Genomic DNA, 26,872 nt, shown 5'->3' with positions numbered 1-26,872 from the left:
GGTTTTTTCCTCGTGGTTACCATGAGGCTTATGTAAAATATGTTAAAATTATAACACTGTGTTTTAAACTGATAACAAGACTTCAATAGCATTCCTAAGCTTTACACTTTTACTTCTCCTTCCCCTCACATTTTAGGTTATTGATGTTACAGTTTACATATTTTTCATATTGCATATATAATAGATTTTTTACTTATGCTAATTTTTACTGTTTTTTTAAGTTTTAAACTGGAGTTAGGGAACTATGTACCACCATTACTGTATTACAAAATCTAACTTTGACTATATATTTACCATTACCAGTGAGTTTTGTCCTACCTTCTTATGTTTTTATGATTATATAATTAGTGTCCTTTTCTTCCAGAGAGCTTCTTTAGCATTTCTTATAGGCAGATCTAATGGTGATGAGCTCTCTCAGCTTTTATTTGTTCAGGAAGGTCTTTATCTCTCCTTCATTTCTGAAGGACACCTTGGCTGGATATAGAATCCTTGGTTGATGGGGTTTTTCTTCCTTTAGCATTTTTAAATTTATCATTCATTTTTCTCCTGGCCTGGAAAGTTTCTGTTGAGAAATCCACCATGTCCTATGGAGGTTCCTTAGCATGTAACTTGTCTCCATTCTCTTCCTGCTTTGCAAATTCTTTGTCTTTGATTGTTGACAATTTAATGATAATATGTCTCAGTGTAGCCCTATTCAGATTCAACATATTTGGGGTCCTTTGGGTCTCAAGGATCTAGGTGGCCATTTCTGTTAGTTTGGGAAGTCTGACATTACGGCTTTAAATATGCCATCTGTCCTTTTTTTCCTTCTGGCATTCCTATAATGAGGATATTGTTGCTTTTGATGGTGCCCCACACATTGTGTAGTCTTTCTTCACTCTTTTGCAATCTTTATTCTTTTTGTTCCGCTGACTGGATAACTTCTAGATCTCTGATCCTTTCTTCTGCATGGTTGAGCCTGCTGTTGAGATACTACAGAATTCTTCAGTGCAGTTTCTTTTTTTTCAGCTCTCAATTTTTTTTGATTTCTTTGTTGAACTTCTCATTTTGTTCATGCATTGTTTTCCTAATATCCTTTAATTATCTGTGTTCTTGTAGTTTACTAATCTTATTTAAGAGGATTATTCTGAATTCTTTGTCTGACTGTTCCTAGATCTCCATTTCTTTAGGGTGTTACTGGAGCTTTATTAGTTTCCTTTCATGGTGTCATGTTTACTTGATTTTTCATGATCCTTGAATCCATATGTTGGTTTCTACATTTGAGCAAACGGTTTCCTCTTCCAGACTTCACAGGTTAACTTTGGTAAAGTCAGTTCTTCACCAGTCAGCTCAGTTTCGGTTTCTGGACATGGCAACTGGTAGCATACTTTGGGCAATTGCGGCTTGCTTTCCATCTCTTTTGGGGCAAGGCCTCTGCCCAAGCTCTGAGGTCAGGAGGGGCTGCCTCTGGCTGAAAACATTTGAATAGAAATTGCTGACTTGGTTTCCTGCTCAAGTGAGGCCATAGGATGGGCTCTGCTATTGCCTGGGTTCTCTGGTCAGGCTTCCTGGACAGTCAGGACTGGGTATCAGTACTATACTCAGCAGTTAGATGGAGCTATGAATGAGCTTCTCTTCCCTGGTGGGGTGAAGAACAGGTCCCAGGGCCGGCACAGCTCATTGTTTGGGAACCCAAATAAGGCAAGACTGTACGTCAAATTCCTGGCTGCATGGGGCCACCAGATTTACCCTGCAGATGAGGAAAGCCAAGGGCTTTGCTCTCTGTTCAAGTGCCATTGTAAGCAGGGGTGTTGGATGGGCTAGGCAGCTCCTCTTGTGCTCTGGTTAGGCTCCCTAATTGGATGGACTGAAGGCTCTATTCAGCAATGGAAGGGGCTACAAATTAGTTTCCCTATTAGGGTGGGCCCCTGTACAGGCCCTAAGCATGGCAAGTCTCTTGTTTGAGGATCAAATTAGGCAGAAATATGTACCAAGTTCCATGACCTGACAGACCACTGTCCTAGCTCTATCAAATGGGTAGGGCCACTGGATGGGCTCTTTACTCAAGTGCTACTGTAATCAGAGTTGCAGGATGGGCTACACAGATTCCCAGGAGATCTGGCTAGGTTTCTTGGTCAAGCCAGGCTGGAAGCTGTATTCACTTTGGGTGTGGCTATAAACGAGCATCCTTGCCCAGTTGGGGCTGCAGATCAGCCCCCAAGACTGGCAGGGCTCTTTGTTTGGGGATCAAGTTAGACGGAACTGTGCACTAAGCTCCCTGGACAAATGGGGCCACTATCTTTGTTCTGCAGATGCAGAGCTGCTGGCCAAACTCTCTGCTCAAGTGCCACTGTAATCAGGGCTGCGGGGTGAGCTACTGAGATTCCCAGGAGTTCTGGTTAGGTTTCCTGATTGGTAGTGTTGGAGGTTGTATTCAGCAATAGGTAGAGCTATGGAGTAGCTTCCCTGCCCAAGCAGGACCACAGAACTGGATTGAGGTAAGACCACAAAAAACATAGCCATGCAAAGCTTGGTGGAGCTGTTCCCCCCACTCCAGCCAGGCAGGAGAGCTAATACATACCCCCACCCTACCAGGAAGCCTGACCCGAGCACCTGGAAAGCTGCTTAACCCAACAGCACTTCAGAGAGCATGGCCAGCAGCACTGCACATCTGCAGAACCAGGACACTGGGCCATGTCTGGCCAAGGAACTTGGGGCACAGTTCTCCCTGATTAACTCCCCAAACAAGAGTCTTGCCAGCCTTGGGGGCTGTTCTGTGGCCCTGCCTGGGCAGGGAAGCTACTCTGAGTTCTGCCCACTGCTGAGTACAGCCTCCGACTGTCCTCACTGCAGAACAGTTAAAGAGCTGAATGACATCCTCGTGAATCCAGATCTGTTCACTCTCTGCTCTACCACCCTCAGTCTTCACCTACTGCTCAGAGATGCAGGGTATAACTAAGGGTCATGTCCAGACATGAAAATTTTCAGCTGCACAAGAAAGAAGCCTTTCCAGAAGTTTTCAGAACACCTCTGCAAACAGCTCTGGCCAGAATAAGGACATGTGCCAATCCCAAACAAATCCCCAAGGAGAAACTTTTCCATGACTGTCTTAATCTAACCAAGGTTTACTCTGAGCATTCTAAGACGAAGGTAAGAAAATACAAATAAGGCTATGCTACCAAGGGAAAAAAATGAGTATAGGGAATAAAGAGTTCGTAAGAATCTTTCAATTGTTTGAAAGGTAATTCAAGAAATAACAGCTAATGTATGCATAACTCATAGTTCATAAATTATTCTGAGCACCGCTATGAAGTAGGCACTACTAATGTGCCCATTTTATAGATGAGGGTCTGAATACAGATAGTTAATTTGTCACAAATCTTTTAAGAGACAAAGCCAGAGAGCATATAAACTCAAGCAATCTGGTATCTAACTCTACATCCTCCTGTTTATTGGGAAGAAAGGAATAGGAAAAAATATATACACAACATCATAATACAGATGTAAGTATTTCCTGTTTAGCTTGGATTATACAACTCATACCTAGATGTCTCACCTGAACATTTTAACAGGATATTTTCTTCATATAATGGAAAGCAATACTGTGTTGAATTGAAGTAGTTCAAATCTGCTTTCTTTAATTAACATGATAATGCTTATTTTGTTTAATTAGTATTTTCATTATACCCACTGGTAGATGCTGAGGCACATGAAAACTTAATAAACACAATGTTTAAATTCTTTATTAAAGAGTTAATAGAAAACACTGGCTATATCCACTTATATATGCCAGGAAACCATAAGAGAACATATACTAGGTAAGGTAAACTTGACAACTGTAAAATATTATTTGCCTTAAAATGTATATTAAGAGAAATTGGTTAGCATTTAACGTGAAAAATCTTTGTCACATAGCTAAGGGGACAAAATATGTTATGTAATATATTCACATACCTTTAGCACATCACACAGGGATTCTTCACATACATACTTACTGCTGTTATCCTAATGAATCATCTTATTTGTGTTGTGTTTTTTAAGAACTGAGAAACTATTGGAGGGATTTCAGAGAGCCAACATGTTCAGACTTTCTGTTTTTTATTAAGGAACAGTTATACTAAACTATGAGTATATATAAATATTCACAATAACTTTTGTCAAGTGAATACACCTACAGTCAATATACAGATAAAAAACCAGAACACTGTTAACACCAGAGAAGCTCCCTCAAGTCAATCCTTCCAACTTGTCACCATCCAGGCAACTACCATCCCAACTTCCAACACCACATATTAAATTTGTCTTTTTGAGTGAAATATAGTATGTACTCCTTTGTGCTGTTTCTTTTGTATGCGTGCAGTTGTGGTTGGTTCATTCTCAATCCTGTAGAGTGTATCACTGAGTGAATAGAGCACATTTATATATCCATTCTAGTGTTGGTGGACATTTGTGCTGTTGTCTGTATCCGGGCTATTGAGAATAGTACTACTGTGAATACTCTTTCAGTAAAAATATTTGTATTTATCCGTTGGATATATGCCTAGAAGTACAATTACACATCCAAAATAATAGGGGAATTCCCTGGCAGTCCAGTGGTTAGGACTCCATGCTTAAGATCCCGCATGCTGCACAGCACGGCCAAAAACGACAACAAAAAACTAGCAAAACAAACAAAAAACAAAAAAACCCCAAAATTAACATGCATGCTCAGCTTTAGTAGAAAAAGCCTGTTTCCCAAAGTGTACAATTTAGATTTCCACCAAACTTGTATGAATCCCAGTTGCTTCATATCTTCATCAGTTTTTAAAAAATTGTTTTAGCCATTCTGGTGTGTAGTGGTATTTAATTTTTGTTATAATTTACCTTTCCTTGATGGCTACTGAAGCTGATCAAGTTTTCACATGTTTACTTGCCAGTTAAATATACTCTTTGTAAATTATGTTCAATTTATGTTTTTCTGCTAATTTTTCTGACTTTTTTGATTTATAGGAGCTCTTTACACATTTTGTGTAAGAATCCTTGGTTAGAAACATGCACTGCAGTTGTCTCCTCCCAGTATGCCACTGGCTTCTTTTTTTTTTTTTTTGCGGTTCGCAGGCCTCTCACCGTTGTGGCCTCTCCCATTGCGGAGCACAGGCTCTGGACACGCAGGCTCAGCAGCCATGGCTCATGGGCCTAGCCGCTCTGCGGCATGTGGGATCTTCCTGGACCGGGGCACAAACCCGTGTCCCCTGCATCAGCAGGCGGACTCTCAACCACTGCGCCACCAGGGAAGCCCTAAATGTAACTTTTATATGCACTGAGAACCAGTGTGACTCGCTTTATTACAATATTTACTTTATTGCTGTGGTCCGGAACCAAGACAGTAACTCTGAGGTCTGCCTGTAACAGTCTAGTTATGTAGCAGTCTGAGTCCTGCAGCTTTACTTTGCTATTTTCAGACTGTGTCAGTTATTGTTGGTCACTGCATTTGCAAATACATTTTAAATTCATGATTTCCAACAACAAAACCTGCTGTTGGATGGCAGTTAGGGTTGCATTGAATTAATCATTCAATTTAGGGAGAAATCAGTCTTCAGAGTCATCAACACTAAGGAAATCCTTCATTTTTTTTTTTTTTTTTTTTTTTTTGCAGTACGCGGGCCTCTCACTGTTGTGGCCTCTCCCGTTGCGGAGCACAGGCTCCGGACGCGCCGGCTCAGCGGCCATGGCTCACGGGCCCAGCCACTCCGTGCCATGTGGGATCTTCCCGGACCAGGCACGAACCCGCGTCCCCCCCATCGCAAGCGGACTCTCAACCACTGCGCCACCAGGGAAGCCCCATTTATTTTTGTTAACTGTTTTGGATTTGTTTTTGTAGGTGTTTTTTATTCCCTTCCTTTTTTTGTTCTCTTGTGATCTGACGACTAACTTTAGTGTTGTGTTTGGATTCCTTTTTCTTCTTTGTGTGTGTATCTATTGTAGATTTTCAGTTGCAGTTACTATGAGGTTTTGATATAGCAGTCTATATCAAAAAAATAAGATTGTATTAAGTTGCTGATCTTTAATTTCAAATGCATTTCCAATATCCTGCACTTGTGCTCTCCTCACAATTGCTGGTTTTGATATCATATTTGTGTGCAGATAATTTCCTATCTTTACTGTATGTTTGCCTTTACTGGTGAGCTCTTCCATTCATAATTTTGTTTCTAGTTGTGGTCTTTTCTTTCCCACCTAGAGAAGTTCCTTTAACATTTGTTGCAAAGCTGGTCTGGTGGTGCTGAATTCTTAGCTTCTGCTTGTCAGAAAAGCTTTTGATTTCTCTGTTGAATCTGAATGAGAAGCTTGCTGTGCATTCTTGGTTGTAGGTTCTTCCCTTTCATAACTTTAAATACATTGTGCCACCCCCTTCTGGCCTGCAGAGTTTTTGCTGAGAAATCAGCTGATAACCTTATGGGAGAGTTTCCTTGTACGTTATCTGTTGCCTTTCCCTTGTTGCTTTTAATATTTTTTCTTTATCTTTGATTTTTGTCAATTTGATTACTATGTGTCTTGGCGTGTTTCTCCTTGGGTTTATCCTGCCTGGGACTCTCTGCCCTTCCTGGACTTGGGTGACTATTTTCTTTCCCATGGTAGGGAAGTTTTCAGCTGTTATCTCTTCATGTATTTTCTCAGGTCCTTTCTCTTACTCCTTCTGGGACCCCTATAATGCAAATGTTTGTGTGTTTAATGTTGTCCCAGAGGTCTCTTAGACTGTCGTCATTTCTTTTCATTCTTTTTTCTTTATTCTGTTCCATGGTAGTGATTTCCTCCATTCTGTCTTCTAGCTCACTTATCCATTCTTCTGCCTCAGTTATTCTATTGATTCCTTCTAGTGTATTTTTCATTTCAGTTATTGTATTGTTCATCTGTATGTTCTTTAGTTCTTCTAGGTTTTTGTTAAACATTTCTTGTATCCTCTCCATCTGTGTCTCCATTTTTTCCCCACGATCTTGGATCATCTTTACTATCATTACTCTGAATTCTTTTTCAGGTAGATTGCCTATCTCCACTTCACTTAGGTGGTGTTCTGGGGTTGTAACTTGTTCCTTCATCTGGGACGTATTCCTCCGCTGTCTCATTTTGTCTAATTTTCTGTGATTGCAGTTTCCATTCTGCAGGCTGCAGGGTTGTAGTTCCTTCTGGCTTCTGCTACCTGCCCCCTGGTGGATGAGGCTGGCTAAGAGACTTATGCAGGCTTCCTGGTGGGAAGGACTGGTACCTGCACACTGGTGGGTGGAACTGGGTCTTGTCATTCTGGTAGGCAGGGCCATGTTGGGGTGTGTTTATCAGGCAGCAGTTTATTCAGGAGGACTTTAAGCAGCCAGTCTACTGTTAGGTGGAGCTGTGTTCCTGCCCTGTTGGTTGTTTGGTCTGAGGTGTCCCAGCACTGAGCCTGTAGGCTGTTGGGTGGGGCCAGGTCTTGGTGAGAATGGCAGCCTCCAAGAGGGCTTAGGCCAGTGAGTACTTGCCAGAACTGCTGCCACCAATGTCCTTGTCCCCGCAGTGAGCCACAGCAAACCCTGCCTCTGCAGGAGACCCTCCAACACTAGCAGGTAAGTCTAGCCCAGTCTCTCATGAGGTCACCACTTTTTTCCCTGGGTCCTGGTACACACAAGACCCTTTGTGCGCCCTCCAGGAGTGGAGTTTCTGTTTACCCCAGTCCTGCGGAATTCCTGGCCTTCAAAGCCAGACTCTCTGGGGGCTCCTCCTCCTGTTGCCAGACCCCCAGGCTGGGAGCTCAGAACTTTCACTCCTGTGGGAGAACTGTGGTATAACTGTTATCGAGTTTGTGAGTCGCCCACCCAGCATATATGAGATTTGATTTTATTGTGATTGTGCTCCTCCTACTGTCTCTTGGTTGCTTCTTCTTTGTTTTTGGATGTAGGGTATTTTTTTTGGTAGGTTCAAGCATTATTTATTTATTGGCAGTGGTTGTTCAGCAGTTCATTGTGATTTTGATGGTTCCGTAAGGAGTGAGTTCACTTCCTTCTACTCTGCCATCTTGTCTTCTCCCCACAAGTCATTCTTAACACCCTTTCATTTATTTTTGTCTTTGAACGTCTCTTAATTTTGTGATGCACTTTTTGGATTTCTGGAACTGTTTTAGGGCTGTTGTATGTCCAGTGACTTGAACATAATTATTTCCTTTATTTTTCTGTTTCCCGTTTCCCCAATTATGCCAGGCAGGAGAATAAATCTGTTCTTTGCCACCCTATCCAGGAAGGATGCAATTCTCCTGGCATCATTTAATTTTTCTATTGGTTGTTTATACATAAAAATATAATTTTTATATAGCCAGTTTGCTAAATTCACATATTTCTAATAATTTTTCCATAGATTTTTAAATGTAAACAGTGGTATTACTTGCAAATAATGAGTTTTACTTCAGTCTTCCCAGTTTTTAGGTCTTATTTTTATTTTTGTTTGGCCTTACTGACCTGACATAGCTAAAAACCTTCAGTCCACTGTTAGATAGTAGTGGTGGCAGTAACAAGCATTCTTGTCTCATTATTATTTTTAAAATTTTATTTATTTTTGGCTGCATTGGGTCTTCATTGCTGCGCACGGGCTTTCTCTAGTTGTGGCAAGTGGGGGCTACTCTTCATTGTGATGTGTGGGCTTCTCATTGCAGTGGCTTCTCTTGTGGAGCACGGGCTCTAGGCACGCGGGCTTCAGTAGCTGTGGCACGCAGGCTTCGTTGCTCAGTGGCATGTGGCAATCTTCCTGGACCAGGGTTCGAACCAATGTCCCCTGCACTGGCAGGCTGATTCTTAACCACTGCACCACCAGGGAGGTCCTTGTCCCATTATTAATATCAGGAAGAAATATTCCAGTATTCATCTACTTAGTTTGATGTTTGTTGTGTATTAGCTTTTTACTTGTTTTTAATGAAGTTTCCTTCTATTCCTAGTGTAGTTTTTTAATCATGAATGTGTGTAAAATTCTATCAAATGTTTTCCACATCTACTGAGACACTAATATGGTTTAACTTATTTTTTTCTAATGTGGTAGGCTACATCAATTAACTTAAACTTTTAAGTATTGCTTGGATATGATTTCAAACTTACTAAAGTCACTAGTAGAAAAAACGCATTCCGATTTCCCCCTGTGCACTGCATTTCCTCCATCTGTCCCTTGAGCACATACTTTAACTGTCTCTACACACACACACTCATTACTCTTTTTCTAAAGCATTTGAAAATAACCTGCAGACACGAGACTTCGTTTCCCCTATGTACTTGAGTGTGTATTTTCCTGAAACAAAACACTTACTTACCTATGGACCCAAGTCTGGAAATAAACACTACCATCGAATTTACACAGTCTTTATTGTCCCAACTATTCTATTTTTCCTTTTTGTTTTTATTTTAAAACATCTTCAGTCTAGTCCAACCTGGAACAGTCTCCCAGTCTTTTCCTTTTATGTCCTTGACAATTTAAATATAGGCTTTACATTCTATAATATAACCTTTCAAGGGGGTTCATCTGATATTTCTGCATTAGCATACTCTGGCTATGCTTTCTTGGTAAGAATACAGCACAAATGTGTTGGCTCTTCTCAGAGCATCTCACCAGGGAGTACATTACGTTGACCTGTCCTACCATTGGTGAAGTGAACTTTGATCACTTGATTATGTTGGTGTCTGCCAGGTTTATCATAAAAATCACGATTTTCACCTTTGTAGTTGATTAGTATTTTGTGGCAAAATATTTGGAGATAATGCCAATACCTGTTCTTCATTAAACTTCTACCCACAAACTCTATGTTGGCACCTACTTACTGAATCAACCACCAGTATGATGGTTGCCAAATAGTGTTTTTTCTATTGCCATTATTCCTCCTACATTTATTAGTTGGCTTATAAAGAAAGCTTTCCCTCCTCTATGTATTTATTCACTTATTTATATCTGTACAAATTATTGGATTCACATTTTTAAGTCACTTATATTATGATACTATTGTTATTTGTTTTGATGTTCAAACTGTCTCAAATTTGGCCACTGGAACCTGTCCCAGGTGGTTCTTTTGACATGTTTCCATAATTCTTAGAACATTTTCTTATTGTCTGATAGATATTTCTCCCCATCTCTGACTTGGAATAAGCTATCACTCCAGAGACCTGCTCCATTTTTGGTGGGAGGATAGTATTTAGTAATTAATAACCTGGTAATTGGTGTGCTCAGTGCTACTGAGCTGTCAGACAGATCCATAAAATACACACAAACACACACATAATGACTACTATAATTATTTCTGTGTAGTTAAAATGAGTATCATTCCAGTCCAACACTCCAGGTGGTTTTCTAACTTCCCCCCTTTCCATTTTTATAGATACCTTTTCTAACAGTGAGGAACCTGGCTCTCATCATCTTCAACACATTTACTTATCTGCTCAATGTTACCAGTATCTCAGCCATGCTAACCATCTCTTCCATTTGCCCCCAGCACTCTTGATGCAGGTTGGCACATCACCACAACACCTTTCTCATCCCTCACGGCAGGCCTATTCTGCCTGTTAAACTCTAGGAAGGGAAGGCAGAAGAGAAATTTACAAAGTGCAAAGGGAGAAAGGAGAATGAGAGGAGTAGAAGGCCAAATGGATTGAATTTGAAATACTAAATCTATCCTTTGATTCCTCTAGTAAACATAATTTAGTCAAGATATATTGTCCTTTGATATGGCTGGAATTTTTTTAATTTTAGGATTTTGTATCTAAACTCGTAAGTTATTGGTCTATAACTTTACTTTCCTGAAATGTCTTAAAGGTTTTGGTATCAAAGTTGTACTGGCCTCATAAAGTGAACAGGAAAATTCCTATCTTCCTATCTCTGGAAAAGTTTATAAAAGTTTGGTATTATGTCTTTTTTTAATATTTAGAATAACTGCAGTGAAGCCATCTATTCCTATGAGTTTTCTTTCTGGTAGATTTTTAAATATGACTCAGATTGTTTGCAGTTTGGGTAAGGTACAATCTACCTCTGGTATGACCTTGTGCTTTTATTGATAGCATGCTATGTTTGCCAGGGGCCCATCCTACTGGCAGTTCCTGAATTCTATTCATTTATTTCTCAGTACTGAAAAAGAAAATCTACTTGTGTTTTTGAGATTAGATTTTCAAGTTCCTGCCCTGTGTCAGTATTCTCAAAATTTTGAGAAACTGGCTATGTGTTTGAAGCCTCTCATGTTTCAGAATTTTTCACTCCAGCCTTGACTGGCAAAGTTCACCATTCCCTGGTTTCTAGTCTCCCTGCACCCTAACCCCCCTTGCCCCACCAAGCTATATAGCCCTCTGCCTGAGCCAAGCTCAATATTCAGGTTCCTCCCTGTAGCCAGAATTGGCAAGTGCTCCCAGGAAAAACAGCTATATTTTCCCATATACTTTCTGTCATTCACTCCTCTCCTGAATATTACCATTCTAGCCCTCTTTGCTTCTGCAATAGGTTGCGAGTAAATAGATGCTTTTTGTGAACTGCTTTTCTAGTTGTTCTTAGTAAGTGCACTGGTCTGCTGCAAACTACTGTATCTTACTCAGTAGTAAAATCTATTTGTGCTTTTTAAAGTTCCATACTTAACAGTGTATATGTTTATACATGAATGTTCTGCTTTTTAAAGAAACATGTTAAGTTGGTTGCAGTAAGTCACTTCACAGCAGGATGGCATCTGGCCAAACTGTTAAACACTGGTAAGGCAGAAACTACCTATATTTCATACCACTTCCACTACACCAGGTAGCTGCATTCAAGGAACCTACATTGCCCCTTTGATCCACCATTTCAGGACAGCCCACTCAAAATTAGTCAGCCTCACAATTAGAAATCCTGCTGGCAAGCACCTGTCCTATGTATATCACCAAGACAAGGATCTCTCTCTCTCTCTACCTGGACATCAGGAAATCTTGCAGGTGGGTCCCCTTGCTAAAAAATCTTCCCTTGTTTTCCATATGCCTCAGCAATAAACACGTGAGTTGATTATAACTCCTGGTTCCAGTTGATGTCCAGTACCTTAAATTGGAAGGAATAGCACACCCAGCAATAGGCCAAATTGTATAAATGCTATGTCTAAATGCAAACATTCTCCACATTTCCTAAATGCCAGACACTTCAGTTCAAAATTGCTGATGTATGGTAAGCTTAGGTTTAACCTAAAGCTTCTACCCACTTAAATTACTATCTGATATCCACTGAAATGCTACTTCAAACATTTCACACAAGTCCCATAAAACACCAACTCATAGTAAATGCTTTCCTATAACTTGCTATATAGTTTGTGCATTTTCTCTGGCCTGTGGATGAAGTCATCTTTATGACTACTGATAGAGGTTTCTACCCTGTGTGATTTCTCTGATGTTTAGTGAGGTGTGGCTTTGGGCAGAAGGTTCCCTGTATTCATTCACCAATAGGTTTTCTGTACTCTGAGCTTTCTGATACACTGTATGGTTCAAATTCCAGTAGAAAGTTTTCCTATGTCCAGAATATCTTCATATTATTTTCTTCCCTCTGTAAGTTCTCTGCTGTATTACGAGAACTGACTTTAGACCAAAGATGTTCTCAAAATCTTAACAGATTTTTCTCCCTGCTTTGTGTTCTTTGTTATATAAACTCTTGACTTCACCCAGAGTGATTTCCCTCATTTATTATATTTATAGGGTTTCTTCCCAAATGTGTTCTCTGATGTACAGTAAGTTTTGACTTCACATAGAACGATTTCCTGCAAACATTACATTCATAGGGTTTCTCCCCTGTGTGTGTTCTATGATGTGCAGTGAGTTTTGACTTCACACAGAATGACTTTCCACATTCATTACATTCATAGGGTTTCTGTCTTACGTGAGTTCTCTGATGAACAATTAGGGCTGATTTCTGACGGAAGTTTTTCCCACATTCATTACATCCAAAAGGTTTCTCTCCTGTATGTCTCCTCTGATGTTCTGTGAAACCCGAGTAGTAGCAGAAAAATTTTCCACATTCAGTACATTCATAGGGCTTCTCGCCTGTGTGAGTTCTCAAATGTTTAGTGAGAGTTGACTTCTCAGAGAAGGATTTCCCACATTCATTACATTCGTAAGGTTTTTCTCCTGTGTGAGTTCTTTGATGTTTAATGAGGTCTGATTTTCTGAGAAAGGCCTTCCCACATTCATAGCACTCATAGGGCTTCTCCCCTGTGTGTGTTTTCTGATGTACAGTAAGGACTGACTTAAATGAGAAGGATTTTCCACATTCATGACATTCATATGGTTTCTCCCCTGTGTGTGTTCTGTGATGTTGGGTGAGGGTTGACTTTTCACTGAAGGATTTCCCACATTCTTGACATTCATAAGGTTTCTCCCCTGTATGAATTCTCTGATGTTTAATGAGGTCTGAATTCTTGCAGAAAGTTTTCCCACATTCATGACATTCACAGGATTTTTCCCCAGTGTGGGTTCTTCGATGTCTTGTGTGGGCTGACTTCTTGTTGAAGGTTTTTCCACATTCATGACATTCATAGGGTTTTTCTCCTGTTTGTATGCTCTGTTGTATGCCAAAGACTAATTTTTCATTGAAAAAGTTTCCGCATTCATTATATCCAATAATATTGTCAATTGAGTGGCTTCTCTGAATTGGAATGAGATCTGACTTCTGGCTCAAAGGGTGAACATTATGTTCAAAGAGAATGGATTCCTCAAAGAAATTTTCTCCACATTCATTAAATTCATAATGATTCTCTTTTGGATGTGTTCTCTGATGAGCAAAGAGAGATGACATATCACAGAAGGTTTTTCTGTATTCAGTGTATTCACAGGTGTTCTGTCCTGTGTAAGGATTCTTATGTATAACAAAGAGTGAATTCTCATGGAAAGCTTTCCTACATTCACTGTATTCAAAAGGTTGCTCCAAAATTTGAATTTTTTGAGGCTGAACAGAGTCTTCATTAAGACAGAGGCCATTCCCATTTTTATTATATTCATAAGGTTTCTCTTCAGAGTGAATTCCTTCATGCTTGTCATCATGGAACCATTTTCTACCTTTGTTAAACTCATCAAACTTCTTTCTTGAATAGTTTCTACTGCTATTAATTAATTCTGAAATAGAGTGACAAGAAAGATTAGTTCACAAGGATATTTGGAGGAAATAATTAGCATTAGGTTTCAGGGAGCTGATCAGTTTAGGTCTTATCTCTTCCGTGCCTAGAATATGACAACAGTGTATATGTCCAGTCTTCTCTCTCTTTTCCATTCTACCCAGCAGCAAGAAATCAATATTCTAAGAGCCTTAACTCATAAAGGAACAGTAGTTCTTTTCTAGCTCTGATTCATGAGGAATAAAAATAAGCAACAAAAGAGCAAATCAATGAGTAGACAAGCCATTCTTGCCACAGATTCAGACTTACAGCTCTATTGTAGGTATGGTATGTTCCCTTCATTACATCAGAGTTGGTCAGCAGTGGACCTCTCCTGACCATCAAACCCTGTTTCAATCCCTTCTGGCTTTCCCCCAGATTTCACCTGAGTTAGTATCAGTTTTATCCTGCTTTCATATCCATGTTTCAACATCTCTGTATACCACGAAAACCGTAAGGAATAAAATTCTAAACCTGGTCCTAGAAATTTCTTTTACCTTTAACTTATGATTATGTGTGGTTGTTTTTACTCCTCTACTATCTACAGTATTCTATATCCTTGAGTTTAATGTCCCAAAACTGACAGTATATATTCAAAAATTTACTTTATTGAAGTATAGTTGATTTACAATGTTGTTAGTTTCTGGTATACAGAAAAGTGACTCAGTTATATATATATATATACATTTTCATATTCATTTCCATTATAGTTAATTACAGGATATTAAATCTAGTTCCCTGTGCTGTACAGGAGGACCCTGTTGTTTATTCACTCTTATATATCCTAATATATCCTAGTTTACATCTGCTACTCCCAAACACCCACTCCATCCCTCCCCCTTGGCAACCACCAGTCTGTACTCTATATCTGTGAGTCTATTTCTGTTTCATACATAAGTTCGTTTGTGTCATATTTTATATTCCACATATAAGTGATAATGTGGTATATGTCTTTCTCTTTCTGAATTATTTCACTTAGTATGATAATCTCTAGGTCCATCCATGTTGTTGCAAATGGTATTATTTCATTCTTTTTTTTATAGCTGAGTAAGATCCCATTGTATATATGTACCACATCTTCTTTATCCATTCCTCTGTCAGTGGACATTTAGGTTGCTTCCACGTCTTGGCTATTGTAAATAGTGCTGCTATGAACATTGGGGTGCATGTATCTTAGAGTTTTGTCTGGATATATGCCCAGGAGTGGGACTGTGGGATCATATGGCAATTCTATTTTTAGTTTTTTGAGGAACCTCCATAGAGTTCTCCATAGTGGCTGTATCAATTTACATTCCCACCAACAGTGTAGGAGGGTTCCGTTTTCTCCACACCCTCTCCAGCATTTGTTATTTGTAGACATTTTAATGATGGCCACTCTGACCGGTGTGAGGTGGTACCTCATTGTAGTTTTGATTTGCGTTTCTCTAATAATTAGTGATGTTGAGCATCTTTTCATGTGCCTATTGACCATCATCATCTTTGTGTTCTTTGGAGCAACGTCTATTTAGGTGTTCTGCCCATTTTTGATTGGGTTATCTTGTTGTTGAGTTGTATGAGCTGTTTGTATACTTGGGAAATTAAGCCCTTGAGAACTGACTATATATATATGTATTTTGTGGTATGCAGGCCTCTCACTGTTGTGGCTCACAGGCCCAGCCGCTCTGCGGGATCTTCCCAGACCAGGGCACAAACCTATGTCCCCTGCATTGGCAGGTGGACTCTCAACCACTGTGCCACCAGGAAAGCCTGACAATATATTTTTTTAAAGTATCACTGAGACAAACATTTTTTAGCCATCATTTTACAAATCTAGAATGAATATAGTTTTCTTTGGGTAAGCCCAGCTGTTTATCCCCTATAAAATTGCTCGTTTTCATCTACTGTCATCTACTCCTTGCTGTTCCCCTGGTTCTGTCTCCTCTGTGTTCATCCACCCACCTGTAGATGTACTGATGTATGGAACTCTTTGGTGTCCTGGTGTGTTGGGCAGAGGATTTGAGTTACAGATGTTTTACTATTTGTAGGTTGAAGGGGAGTGACAAAATGAATATCTCAAACTGCCATGATGCTGACCTCACTCACAAGGGTAATTTTTAAAAAACAGCTTTGTGTTATTTTGTGGCTACTACATCAGAATGTGTGTGTGATTTGCACCTAGGGATAGTTATCAGAAATGTTCAAGTATTTGTGCAAACACCTGGTAGTGTAAGAAAGAGACCTCAGACCCTCAGTCTGTGAGGAGTTTTACCTATAGTGCTGTTATTCCACTAGAAAGAGGTGTGGAATTTGTTCCTAAATTTAGCTGAAATGATACATGATCCTGCCTCAGCCTGGAAGGCATTTAAATCAGCTTCAACTGACTGGCCAGAGTTGTATGGATGGCAAAATATTAGTATACCCTGCTGCACCTGGGTACAGCTGGGCCATGCAAAAGGCCAAGAGAAGAATTTGAAGAGGAAACTATCCAGCTTTCTACCACAGACCTTCATTGTTAAAAGGCTAAAACAAAATGAGGAATAGCACATATGTAGAAAAACTGGCCAGAAGTCACCTATGGAGAAGTAAAATGAGTAGCACTGTGGGACTCTGGAAAATAATGTTACTTTGTGAGCAAATGTTAATGAAACTTGGAACCTAAGGTCAAAGAATGAGATTAGAGAGATTTACATTTCAGTGCAGGTGCTGAAACCTGGGAGCCCTGATGACATCCTAGGTGTGAAGCTGGAGACAGTGGTCTTTTTTTTCCCCTGAAGAAATTCATATACCAAAAGGTTAAAGAAAGAATTCAGGATCCTCCCCAAGGGAGCAAAGGTTTTTCTTTCTCCTTTTAAAAGAGTGGGACAGCTACCTCTCCCTTCTACAGGAGCAAGCCCAGATTCATTTTATCAGTGTTCTTCACCTGCAATACCAACTTTGTGTGTATGTGTAGGACACCTAGCTTCTGTCTCACTGCACCAAGAGTAAGATATTAAGGTACGTTGGTACGTTGGTTTTAAGTAAATAATATTTCACCATCTGTTCCAGAAACTAAACTACATGTATTGTATTTATGAGATTAATCAAGTTAAAAAATTTAAATCTGCATAAAAATAACTTCAGGGTGAAATGGCTTTTTGAATTTTCAAACAATAAAGAATAACACAATCTTGAAAAATCATCATGAAACAATGCTCAACTCATCTTACAAAAATAGGACAGTCTTCAACCCCAAACCTGGAAAGATTACAGCAAAGGCCAGCTACAGAATACACACAGAAAAACTCAGTGATTATAAAAACTGAATACATTCTGATCAAGGAGGATGTATTTCAGAAATATCAGACTGGTTTAATCAAGACTACTCACCAGTACTAAGTAGGAAAAGCCATATGATTTATCTCATACAGAGATAGATAGATAAGCATTTGACAGAACTGAATTCATGTTTTTTTTTTAAAAAACTCGAGGAATAGAAGAGAACTTCCTTAAAATGATAAAGGGCATTTACAGAAATCCTTAATGTCAAAATTAATGGTAACATACTGAACAGTATCTGCCTGAGGTCAGAACTTCTGTACAACACTCTACTGGCTAGGAATGCCAGTACAAAAGGCAAAAAAGTCTGTATTCATAAATGACAGAATTGTTTACATAGAAAATTTTTACAAATCTACAGAACTACCAGAAAAAGTGAATTCATCAGCAAGGTTGCAGGATACAAGGTAAATGTGCAAACATAAACTTTTTCTATATACTATTTGTACTGTTTTTTCTATAATTGTTTGTTTAATGCTAGTATAAAGACAAAAATAATATAAAATATTTAGGAATATATTTAAAGAAAAATCGGCAAAACTGCTCAACTGAGAATTTAAAGACCTAAGTAGAGGTATACCATGGTCAGGATGTCAGTTCTCCCCCAAAGGAGTGACACAATCCCAAATAACGTCCTAACAGGTGTGTTTATATTTGTGGAAATTAAATTTTAGAATCACCTTGTTAATGAAAATACAAAAGACCTATAACAGTATAGAATTGTCCAGAATGTCTAAAAACATAGATATCATTTTAATACATTCTGTAGACTGAAGATGTTCTTGGCAACATTCATGCTGTAGAATACCCAAGAATCTTGAAGAAAACAGCAAACCTAGAAGGCTAACTCTGCCAGGTGTCAAGACTTACAATATTATAATAAAAGACAGTGTGGTATTGTCATAAAGATGGATAAATCAGTCAATGGAACAGTAAAGAAAGCCCAGATACATACATATGTGATCACCTGATAGATGACAAAGCTAAAACCGCAATTCACATGTAAGGCCGGATGCTATAAAACTCTTAGAGGAAAACACAGGCAGAACGTGCTCTGACATAAATCACAGCAAGATCTTTTTTGATACATCTCCTAGAGTAATGAAAATAATAACAGAAATAAACAGGACCTAATGAAACTTAAAAGCTTTTGCACAGCAAAGGAAACCTGTAAACAAGACCAAAAGACAACCCTCACGATGGGAGAAAGTATTTGCAAATGAAGCAACTGACAAAGGATTAATCTCCAAAATTTACAAGCAGCTCATGCAGCTCAATAACAAAAAAACAAACAACCCAATCCAAAAATGGGCAGAAGACCTAAACAGACATTTCTCCACAGAAGATACACAGATTGCCAACAAACACATGAAAGGATGCTTAACATCACTAATCAGAGAAATGCAAATCAAAAACCACAATGAGGTATCACCTCACACTGGTCACAGTGGCTATCAAAAAAATATAGAAACAATAAATTCTGGAGAGTGTGTGGAGAAAAGGGAACCCTCTTGCACTGTTGGTGGGAATGTGAATTGATACAGCCACTATGGAGAACAGTATGGAGGTTCCTTAAAAAACTACAAATAGAACTACTCTACAACCCAGCAATCCCACTACTGGGCATATACTTAGAGAAAACCATACTTCGAAAAGATACACACACACCCCCTGCCCCGGCCATGTTCACAGCAGTACTATTTACAATACCAAACAGATGAAAGCAACATAAACATCCATCAACAGAGGAATGGATAAAGAAGATGTGGTACATATATATACCATGGAATATTAGCCATAAAAAGGAATGAAATAATGCCATTTGCAGCAACATGGATGGACCTAGAGGTTATCATATACTAAGCCAAGTAAGATCATATGATATCACTTATATGTGGAATCTAATTTAAAAATGAAATGGATGAACTTATTTGCAGAACAGAAAGAGATTCACAGATCTTGACATCAAACCTACGGTTACCAAAGGGGAAATATGGGGGCAAGTGATAAATTAGGAAATTGGGATTGACATAGACACACTACTATGTAGATAATAAGGACCTACCTTACAGCACAAGGAACTCTACTCAATATTCTGTAATAAGCTATATGGGAGAAGAATCTGAAAAAGAATGGATACATATATATTTTTTAAACTGATTCACTTTGCTGTATACCTGAAACTAACACAACATTGTTAATCAACTATACTCCAATAAAAAATTTTTTTTAAAAACTCAGCTGTTGGCTTCCAGCCCACCTGATGTGAAATTATTCCTCTTCATATTCCGTGCCTGGCCCCAGTTCCCCTCTGTTCCACAATTTGTATGTGGATGAAAAGATGGTATTTTAGAGTAGGAAGTATCTCTGCAGTGAAGTAGAAAATGCAATACATTCTTCAGCTCAAAAGGAAAACGGTTCTTACTTCCTGGGGAATTCTGGAAATCATTCTTTGTATTTTTAAAAGCTGGAGAAACATTTTTTAACAGTTTCACTTAGCTCCACCATGTGAAAAGAGGTAATAAGTAATTGGGGCCCGTGCCCACCTCACCATACTGTATGATTATCATACAAGCACTCTTAGGCTGCCCAAACATAGAAACGTCAACTGTTTAAAACTGCCCAGCTCTACAGCAAACCTCCAACATTGGGGAACACAGTGTGTTAACTCTGGATGTCTGACTGAACTCCCTTCATTCTCTAAGGGTCCTGTCTGTCATGGTTATCTCTTCATCCACAAACTTGGGTTCTAGTTACATAGGTGTAAAAAAAAAAAAAAAAAGGAATAAAGGTGAATTGCAAAAATAAAAACAAACCACAATTCAATGGAAGGAATTAAATTTCAATTAAAAAGACCACAGTCTTTTTAATAAGCTTCTGTTTATCAGAAGATATCATTAAGGAAGTGATAAGATGTAACTGAGAAGATACTTTTCAATACATGAAATTTGACAAAAGGTTCATACCCAGAATATATTGTTAAACACTTCTAAATCAAGAGACCAACAACCTAGTAATATAAAAAAAGTAAATGACCTGAATAATCACTTCACTAAAGGAGATATCCAAATAAGCAACAAACATATGAAAAGATGCTCAACATCATTAGTCATCAGAGAAATGGAAATTAAAACTGAGTAACACACCACAATGACTAGAATGGATAAAATTAATTAGACTGACTATCAAGTTCTCAGAAGGATGTAATGTAACTGGAACTCTTACATAGCTGGTGGAAAACAGTTTAAATATTACTTTGGAAAACAGTTTAAATATTACTAAAGCTATTTCTGGCTCTACATCTGACAAAAATAAGAGTTTAGGTCCTCCAAAAGACATACACAAGAATACTTACAGAAGAGGAAATCAAGATGGCAGCGGTAGAGGACGCTTAGCTCACCTTCCCCCAGGAACCATCTATTTTGGAGCAGGTCTCACTGAAAACAATCTGGAGACTGGCAGAAAGACTCTTACACAACTAAGGCTATAAAGAAGATTCACAGAGTTGGGAAGGAAGGGAAGAGAAACAATCAGTTCAGGACCTGTGCCCCTAGGAGGGGACACAGAAAAGGAGGGTCAAAGATCCTCCCTGTGGCAGGGCGGGGGGGGGAAGCAGGTCCAACCCCTTATTGGGCAGCCTAGCCCTGGGGTCCAACACCAGGAAGATAAGGCCTCTTGGCTGGTATGAAGACCAGTGGGACCTGCAGTGTGGGGAGCTGTGAGAAACTTGGACTCTGCTTTTGAAGTGCACACACGTGCTTGCCTGCTCAGGGAACAGGCAGAGGAAGCAGACTGAGACTGCAGAAATTGGGCTGGTTCCTGCAACTGACACAGCACGTGCCCCAGCCCACACAAAGCACCCGCTCCAGCCCCTCTTGCTCCACAGTGCAGCTCCCCAGTAGGGCAAAGGCTGTTGCTACTGAGGAGCCTACGCAGTTCGGGGCATGGAGCTAGGTTGGACCTGACACTACATCTGAATGGTATGGGGGGGGGGGGGCACTACCAGTGCAGGGAGGGGCAGCAGATCAGGAGTGTCCTAGAACACTGACTTGTGTGCCAGGACAAGCACAGAGCGCACCCTGGCTCGCACTGGGCACACACGCCAGTCCCTCTTGCTCCAACCTTCTGGGGAACGGAACCAGCTCTGACCCAACCCTCCAGGCTTCTGCTCCACTAACTTAAGACCTGACACCAGCCCTGGCCCTGGGAGGCAGTGTCGACCCCTGAGCATAGGAGGAGCCCTGGCTGACACCTGGCTTCTAGCCCCTCCACCTCCAGCCCTAGCCCTCAGCAAGGTGTAGGTGCCAGAATACCCTGCCACTGGGCACACATAGACCATATAGGGACCCACCCAAGGACACCACTGACACCACTCCAAGACCAGGACAGGTAACTGTTTCCCCTAATTTCACAAAGACAGAGAAAGTTAAGAAAAATGAGAAGACAAAGGAATTTGTTTCAAACAAAAGAACAAGAAGAAAACCCTAACAAAATCAACTAATGAAACAGATATAATTTGCTAAAGATTGTAAAGCATTAGTAATAAGCATGATAAATGAACTAGTGAAAAGAATATATGAACACAGTAAGAATTTTAACAAGGAACTAGAAAACAGAAAAAAAACACTTGGAGGTGAAAAACACAATTAGTGAAATGAAAAATACACTAGATGGAATTAACAGCAGAATAGGTGATATAGAAGGATGGAGAAGTGATCTGGAAGATAAAATAATGGAAATCTAATGAGATTAGCAAAAAGAGAAACTTAAAAAAAGAAGGATAGTTTATAAAGGACCACTGGGACAACATCAAGCATACTAATGCTCTCATTATAGGGGTACCAGAAGGAGAAGAAAGAAAAAACAGGTAGAAAACATATTTGATGAAATTATGGCTCAAAACCCTGAACCTAAAGAATAGATATTCAGGTCCAGGAAGCACAGAGGGTCCCAAACAAGAAAAACCCAAAGAGACGTACACCAAGACATATCATAATTAAAATGGCAAACATTAAAGATAAAGAGAATTCTAAAGGCAGCAAGAAAGAGTCACGTATAAGAAACCCCAATAAGGGTATCAGCTGATTTGTCTGCAGAAATTTTTCAGGCCAGAAGGGAGTGGCATGAGATATTTAAAGTGTTAAAAGGGAAAACCTTCCAACATAGGATACTCCACCCAGCAAGATTATCATTCAGAATTGAAGAAGAGATAAAGAACTTCTCAGACAAGCAAAAACTATAACAGTCATCAATAGTAAACTGACCTTATAAGAAGTGTTAAAGGATCTTCCTTAAGTGAAAAAAGGTGGGAGGAAGGTACAACAAGAAATAAGAAACTATAGGATGGAGAAAATCCCACCAGAAAAGGCAAAAATATAGTAAAGGCTGTAGATCAACCACTAAAATAAGCTACTGTGAAAGTTAAAAGACAACATTTGTAAAAATAAACTGTAACTACAATAAACAGTTAAGAGATAGACATGAAGATGTAAAATATGTTAAAAACCAAAACGTGGGGGAATTTAGATCTTCTAGAATGTGCCTGAATTTAAATGACTATAAGTTTAAAATAAATACAGTTCTAGGTCAACATATATGAACCACATGATAACTACAAATCAAAAACCCACAATAGTTTGTTTTTCTAATAAAACTCCCAGCAAACAAAGGTCCAGGACTGGGTGGCTCACAGGGGAATTCTACCAAACACATAACAAACTACTAATACCTACCCTTCTCAAACTGTTTGAAAAAACTGAAGAGAATGGAACACTCCCAAATTCAGTCTACAAGGTGACAGTTACCCTGATACCAAAACCAGACACAAGTACAGACCAATATCTCTGAGGAAAATAGATACAGAAATCCTCAATAAAACATTAGCAAACCAAATTCAACATTATATAAAAAGGATCATATGCCATGATCAAGTGGGTAGATTTATTCAAGGGATGCAAGGATGGATCAATATCTGCAAATCAATGTGATACACCACATTAATGAAAGAAAAAATGCTTTTTCTAGACACAGAAAAAGCATTTGACCAAATTCAACATTCATTCACGATAAAAACTCATCACAGTGGGTATAGAGGGAGCATATCTCAACATAATAAAGGCCATTTATGACAAACCCATAGCCAACATCATACTCAATGGTGAAAAGCTGAAAGCCTTCCTGTTATTTCCAGGAACAAGACAAAGATGCAGACTATCGCCACTTCTATTTAAACACGGTATCAGAAGTCCTATCCACAGCAACCACAGACACAGAGAGAAAATAAAAGGTATCCAAATTGGAAGGGAAGAGGTATAACTGTCACTATTTGCAGATAATGCTCCTGGGTATATATCCGGAGAAAACGAAAACACTAATTTTAAAGGATACATGCACCCCAGTGTTCACAGCAGCATTTACAATAACCAAGACACGGAAGCAACATAGGTGCCCATTGACAGACAACTGGATAAAGAAAATTATATACACACACACACATATATATACACACACACAACAGAAGAGTACTCAGTCATAAAAAAAAATCTGTCATTTGCAGGAATGTGAATGGACCTAGAGGATATCATGCTTAGTGAAATAAGCCAGAAAAAGACAAATACTGTACAGTATCAATTACATATAGAATTTTAAAAGATAATGCAAACGAATGTATATGCAAAACAGAAACAGACTCACAGATACAGAAAACAAACATGGTTACTGAAGGGGAGACTGAAGGGTGGAGGGACAAATTAGGTGTTTGGTTTAACAGATACAAACTACTATGTGTAAAATAGATATGCAACAAGGATATATTGTACAGCACAGGGAATTATAGCCATTATCTTGTAATAACTTATAATGGAGTATAATCTGTAAAAATATTGAATCACTGTTGTATACCTGAAACTAATGTAATATTGTAAATCAACTATACTTCAATTAAAAAATATAACACCATTTTTCAAATACCCCCAAATTCAAAATAAATATATTTTAAAACAAGTATGTTTCAAATATGTACCCCAATTATATTTCAATAATAGAATGGACAGATAAATTCTGGGATAGTCACGATGGAACACTGCACAGCAATATAAAGCAATAAACAAACTACTAATGTATATGACATATATATCTCACAGACATAGTACTGATCCAAAGGCAGCAGACACTACACACACACACACATAGTATATACACACATTTACATATTGTGTGTATGTATATACATAGTGCACATATATACATAGTACCTACTGTATGACTACAGTTATCTGAAGTGAAAAACAGGCAAACTTGTTCTATGATAATAGAAGGGGGAGATGTTATTTACTGGGAGGAGGACACCAGGGAGCCTTCTGGGGTGCTAAAAAAATGTTCCATATGCTCACCTTGACAACAGCTATATAGGTGTATGCATATACAAAACTTTATTTACTTGAACACTTAAACATCTGTAAAATAAGGATACCATTTGTGTATAAGAGTGACACTGGGGAGACACTGCACGATTCAGTGACACTGGATATTTGAGTCATGTTAACATGCTACTTCCAAAGGTCCAGAGCCACTAAAACATGATTCCTGAAGACCATTTCAATGGCCTTAATCTCTGAACTACCCCTTTGTGATCTGGTTTCCTCCTAAACTCCGTCTGGCTCAAACTCCCAGACTCACCTGGGACACTCTGGCTTGGGGACTCTTCCTCCAATATCCATGGCTCCTCTCCTTGCTCCAACTTGAGGATCACTTCCGGTTTAGGGATGCAAAACCCTGTGAATGATAATTATATGACATGAGACAAATTGGATGAGTGTCAGGGTCTTTGATACACTGTTCTCAAAGAGTATACAATTAAAAAAAAAAGCTCATCTCATCCTGTTATGGGGCAGAGGACAACACATTCTTTCTGGTACCCAAAAGGAATAAATTGTCCTTGGCCTGTAAATCCCAAACCTAAATATTATTATATACTACAAAAATTCCACAGGTTTCTGTAAATAAGAAAGGACATGTATACTGGGGGTCTACATGGGAAATAAGCGCTACCTACCTACTGAGATGAGGTGGCTGTAGTTCTCCAGCATCACGTCCCTGTACAGCATCCTCTGAGCAGGGTCCAGGTGCTGCCACTCCTCCTGGGTGAAGCCCACAGTCACATCCCTGAATGACAGTGATCCCTAGAAAAACACACTTCTGCTCAATCTGCAGTGGTCAGAGTCAGGTGATGTGGAAAAAGAATTTTAAAGAGTAATTCTTAACATTTTTCCTGCTGAAAATTGACCAGAACATGTTACAAAGGACCTCTACTATATAGCTTGCTTTGTGTTACACTTTGTGATTAAACAAGAAACCATGGTAGAAATACCACTGGTGGATTAATTTATTACTTAATGGAAAAATATCTGCATGCCTTTATGTGCCTAAAAGTGTCCTAGTTTTTGAGAATTCCAAGTTGAAAAATATACTCTTCCTGGCCTCAAAGAGCTTATTCTCATAAGGAAAGATAGAAAGATATACCTACCATAGGACTTAAAGGACCCATATCACAAATATGTACAATGCAGACAGATCATAAAGGAGTTCTGTGCAAGTTCATGTGAGAGTATCAGCACCCTGGATTTCACTGAGCAGATAAAACTTTCAGTGCTTAAATATAAATAGTAGTTTCTTTGCAAATATGCGGCAAAACTGCAAGAAGTTAAGAAGACCTGAAAAAACGTGGCAAGTCAATGGACTGTACAACAGGACAGGAGAGCAGGTCTGAACCTGTGATGAGATAGAGGCTGCAGAGGCAGGGGCAAAAGGTTCAGGGGAGGAAACTAGGGAATATATTTGGCTTAAATTCTGTTGGTGATCTCCAAATATTTCATCACTCATCTAATCCATAAAATTCTTGAGGAACCACCAGTTTTATTTATATTTATCTATAAATACTGTCAATTCACATATGAGGAGAGCTTAATTCTGTTCTTACTTTTCAGATAAAAATATAAATAAGCTAACATTTTCTTCCCATGCTCTAAAGGACTGACAGTATATGATGTATGCAGAATTATACTGCACACTCCCTTAGGGCACAGCCTCTCTCTCTTCCCCCATCTCCACTCACCCTAGGTCATTGCTGTGAACAGCATGAAGCCAATAGTGAAATGGAAATACACACTTCCGTCCTAGTTATATAAACTAATTGTTGCCGAGGAAGCAATGATCCCAAAGTTGGTTTGTTGTTTTCTTTCAAGTGAATCATTTAATGTGTGAGGCTCAGTTTGATATTACCATAAGTATTAACAGAAGAAAATGGGAAAGTATAAACATTTCCCCTTCTATCAAAAATGGGTTTGATGCCAGGATAAACTAGCCTGTTGATTTAACATAGCTGATTAAAAAGGCTAGAGAATCTGGAAGTAAAAAATGTACTTGCAAGCAATGTCCTCTGAGGCTTCATTCTCCTGAGGGCAACAAAATGCTGAAAAATTT

The 26,872-nt window shown here is 39.0% G+C and overlaps 1 protein-coding gene and 1 long non-coding RNA gene across 4 annotated transcripts in view; one reads left to right on the top strand and one right to left on the bottom strand.

The window, feature by feature from the left end:
• The window catches only part of LOC116741524, a 70,537-nt gene that overhangs the window by 39,159 nt on the left and 4,506 nt on the right, over window positions 1–26,872 (top strand). The gene's annotated exons all lie outside the window — the stretch shown is intronic.
• ZNF37A (zinc finger protein 37A) overlaps window positions 9,313–26,872 on the bottom strand; it is a 53,962-nt gene continuing 36,402 nt past the window's right edge. For all 3 annotated transcript variants that reach the window (XM_032608224.1, XM_032608223.1, XM_032608222.1), the window contains 3 exons: window positions 25,446–25,572; window positions 25,070–25,165; window positions 9,313–14,060 (listed from right to left, as the gene is read on the bottom strand). In XM_032608224.1, coding sequence (XP_032464115.1) covers window positions 12,610–14,060; window positions 25,070–25,165; window positions 25,446–25,572 — 1,674 coding nt within the window. In that variant the 3' untranslated portion in view covers window positions 9,313–12,609. The remainder of the gene's footprint in view (window positions 14,061–25,069; window positions 25,166–25,445; window positions 25,573–26,872) is intronic.

Source organism: Phocoena sinus, chromosome 16 (genome assembly GCF_008692025.1).
Source record: "Phocoena sinus isolate mPhoSin1 chromosome 16, mPhoSin1.pri, whole genome shotgun sequence".
In the NCBI taxonomy this organism is placed as follows: Eukaryota; Metazoa; Chordata; class Mammalia; order Artiodactyla; family Phocoenidae; genus Phocoena; species Phocoena sinus.
The sequence above is the reverse complement of the archived record's forward strand: the minus strand, read 5'-3'. Positions and strand labels throughout refer to the sequence as shown.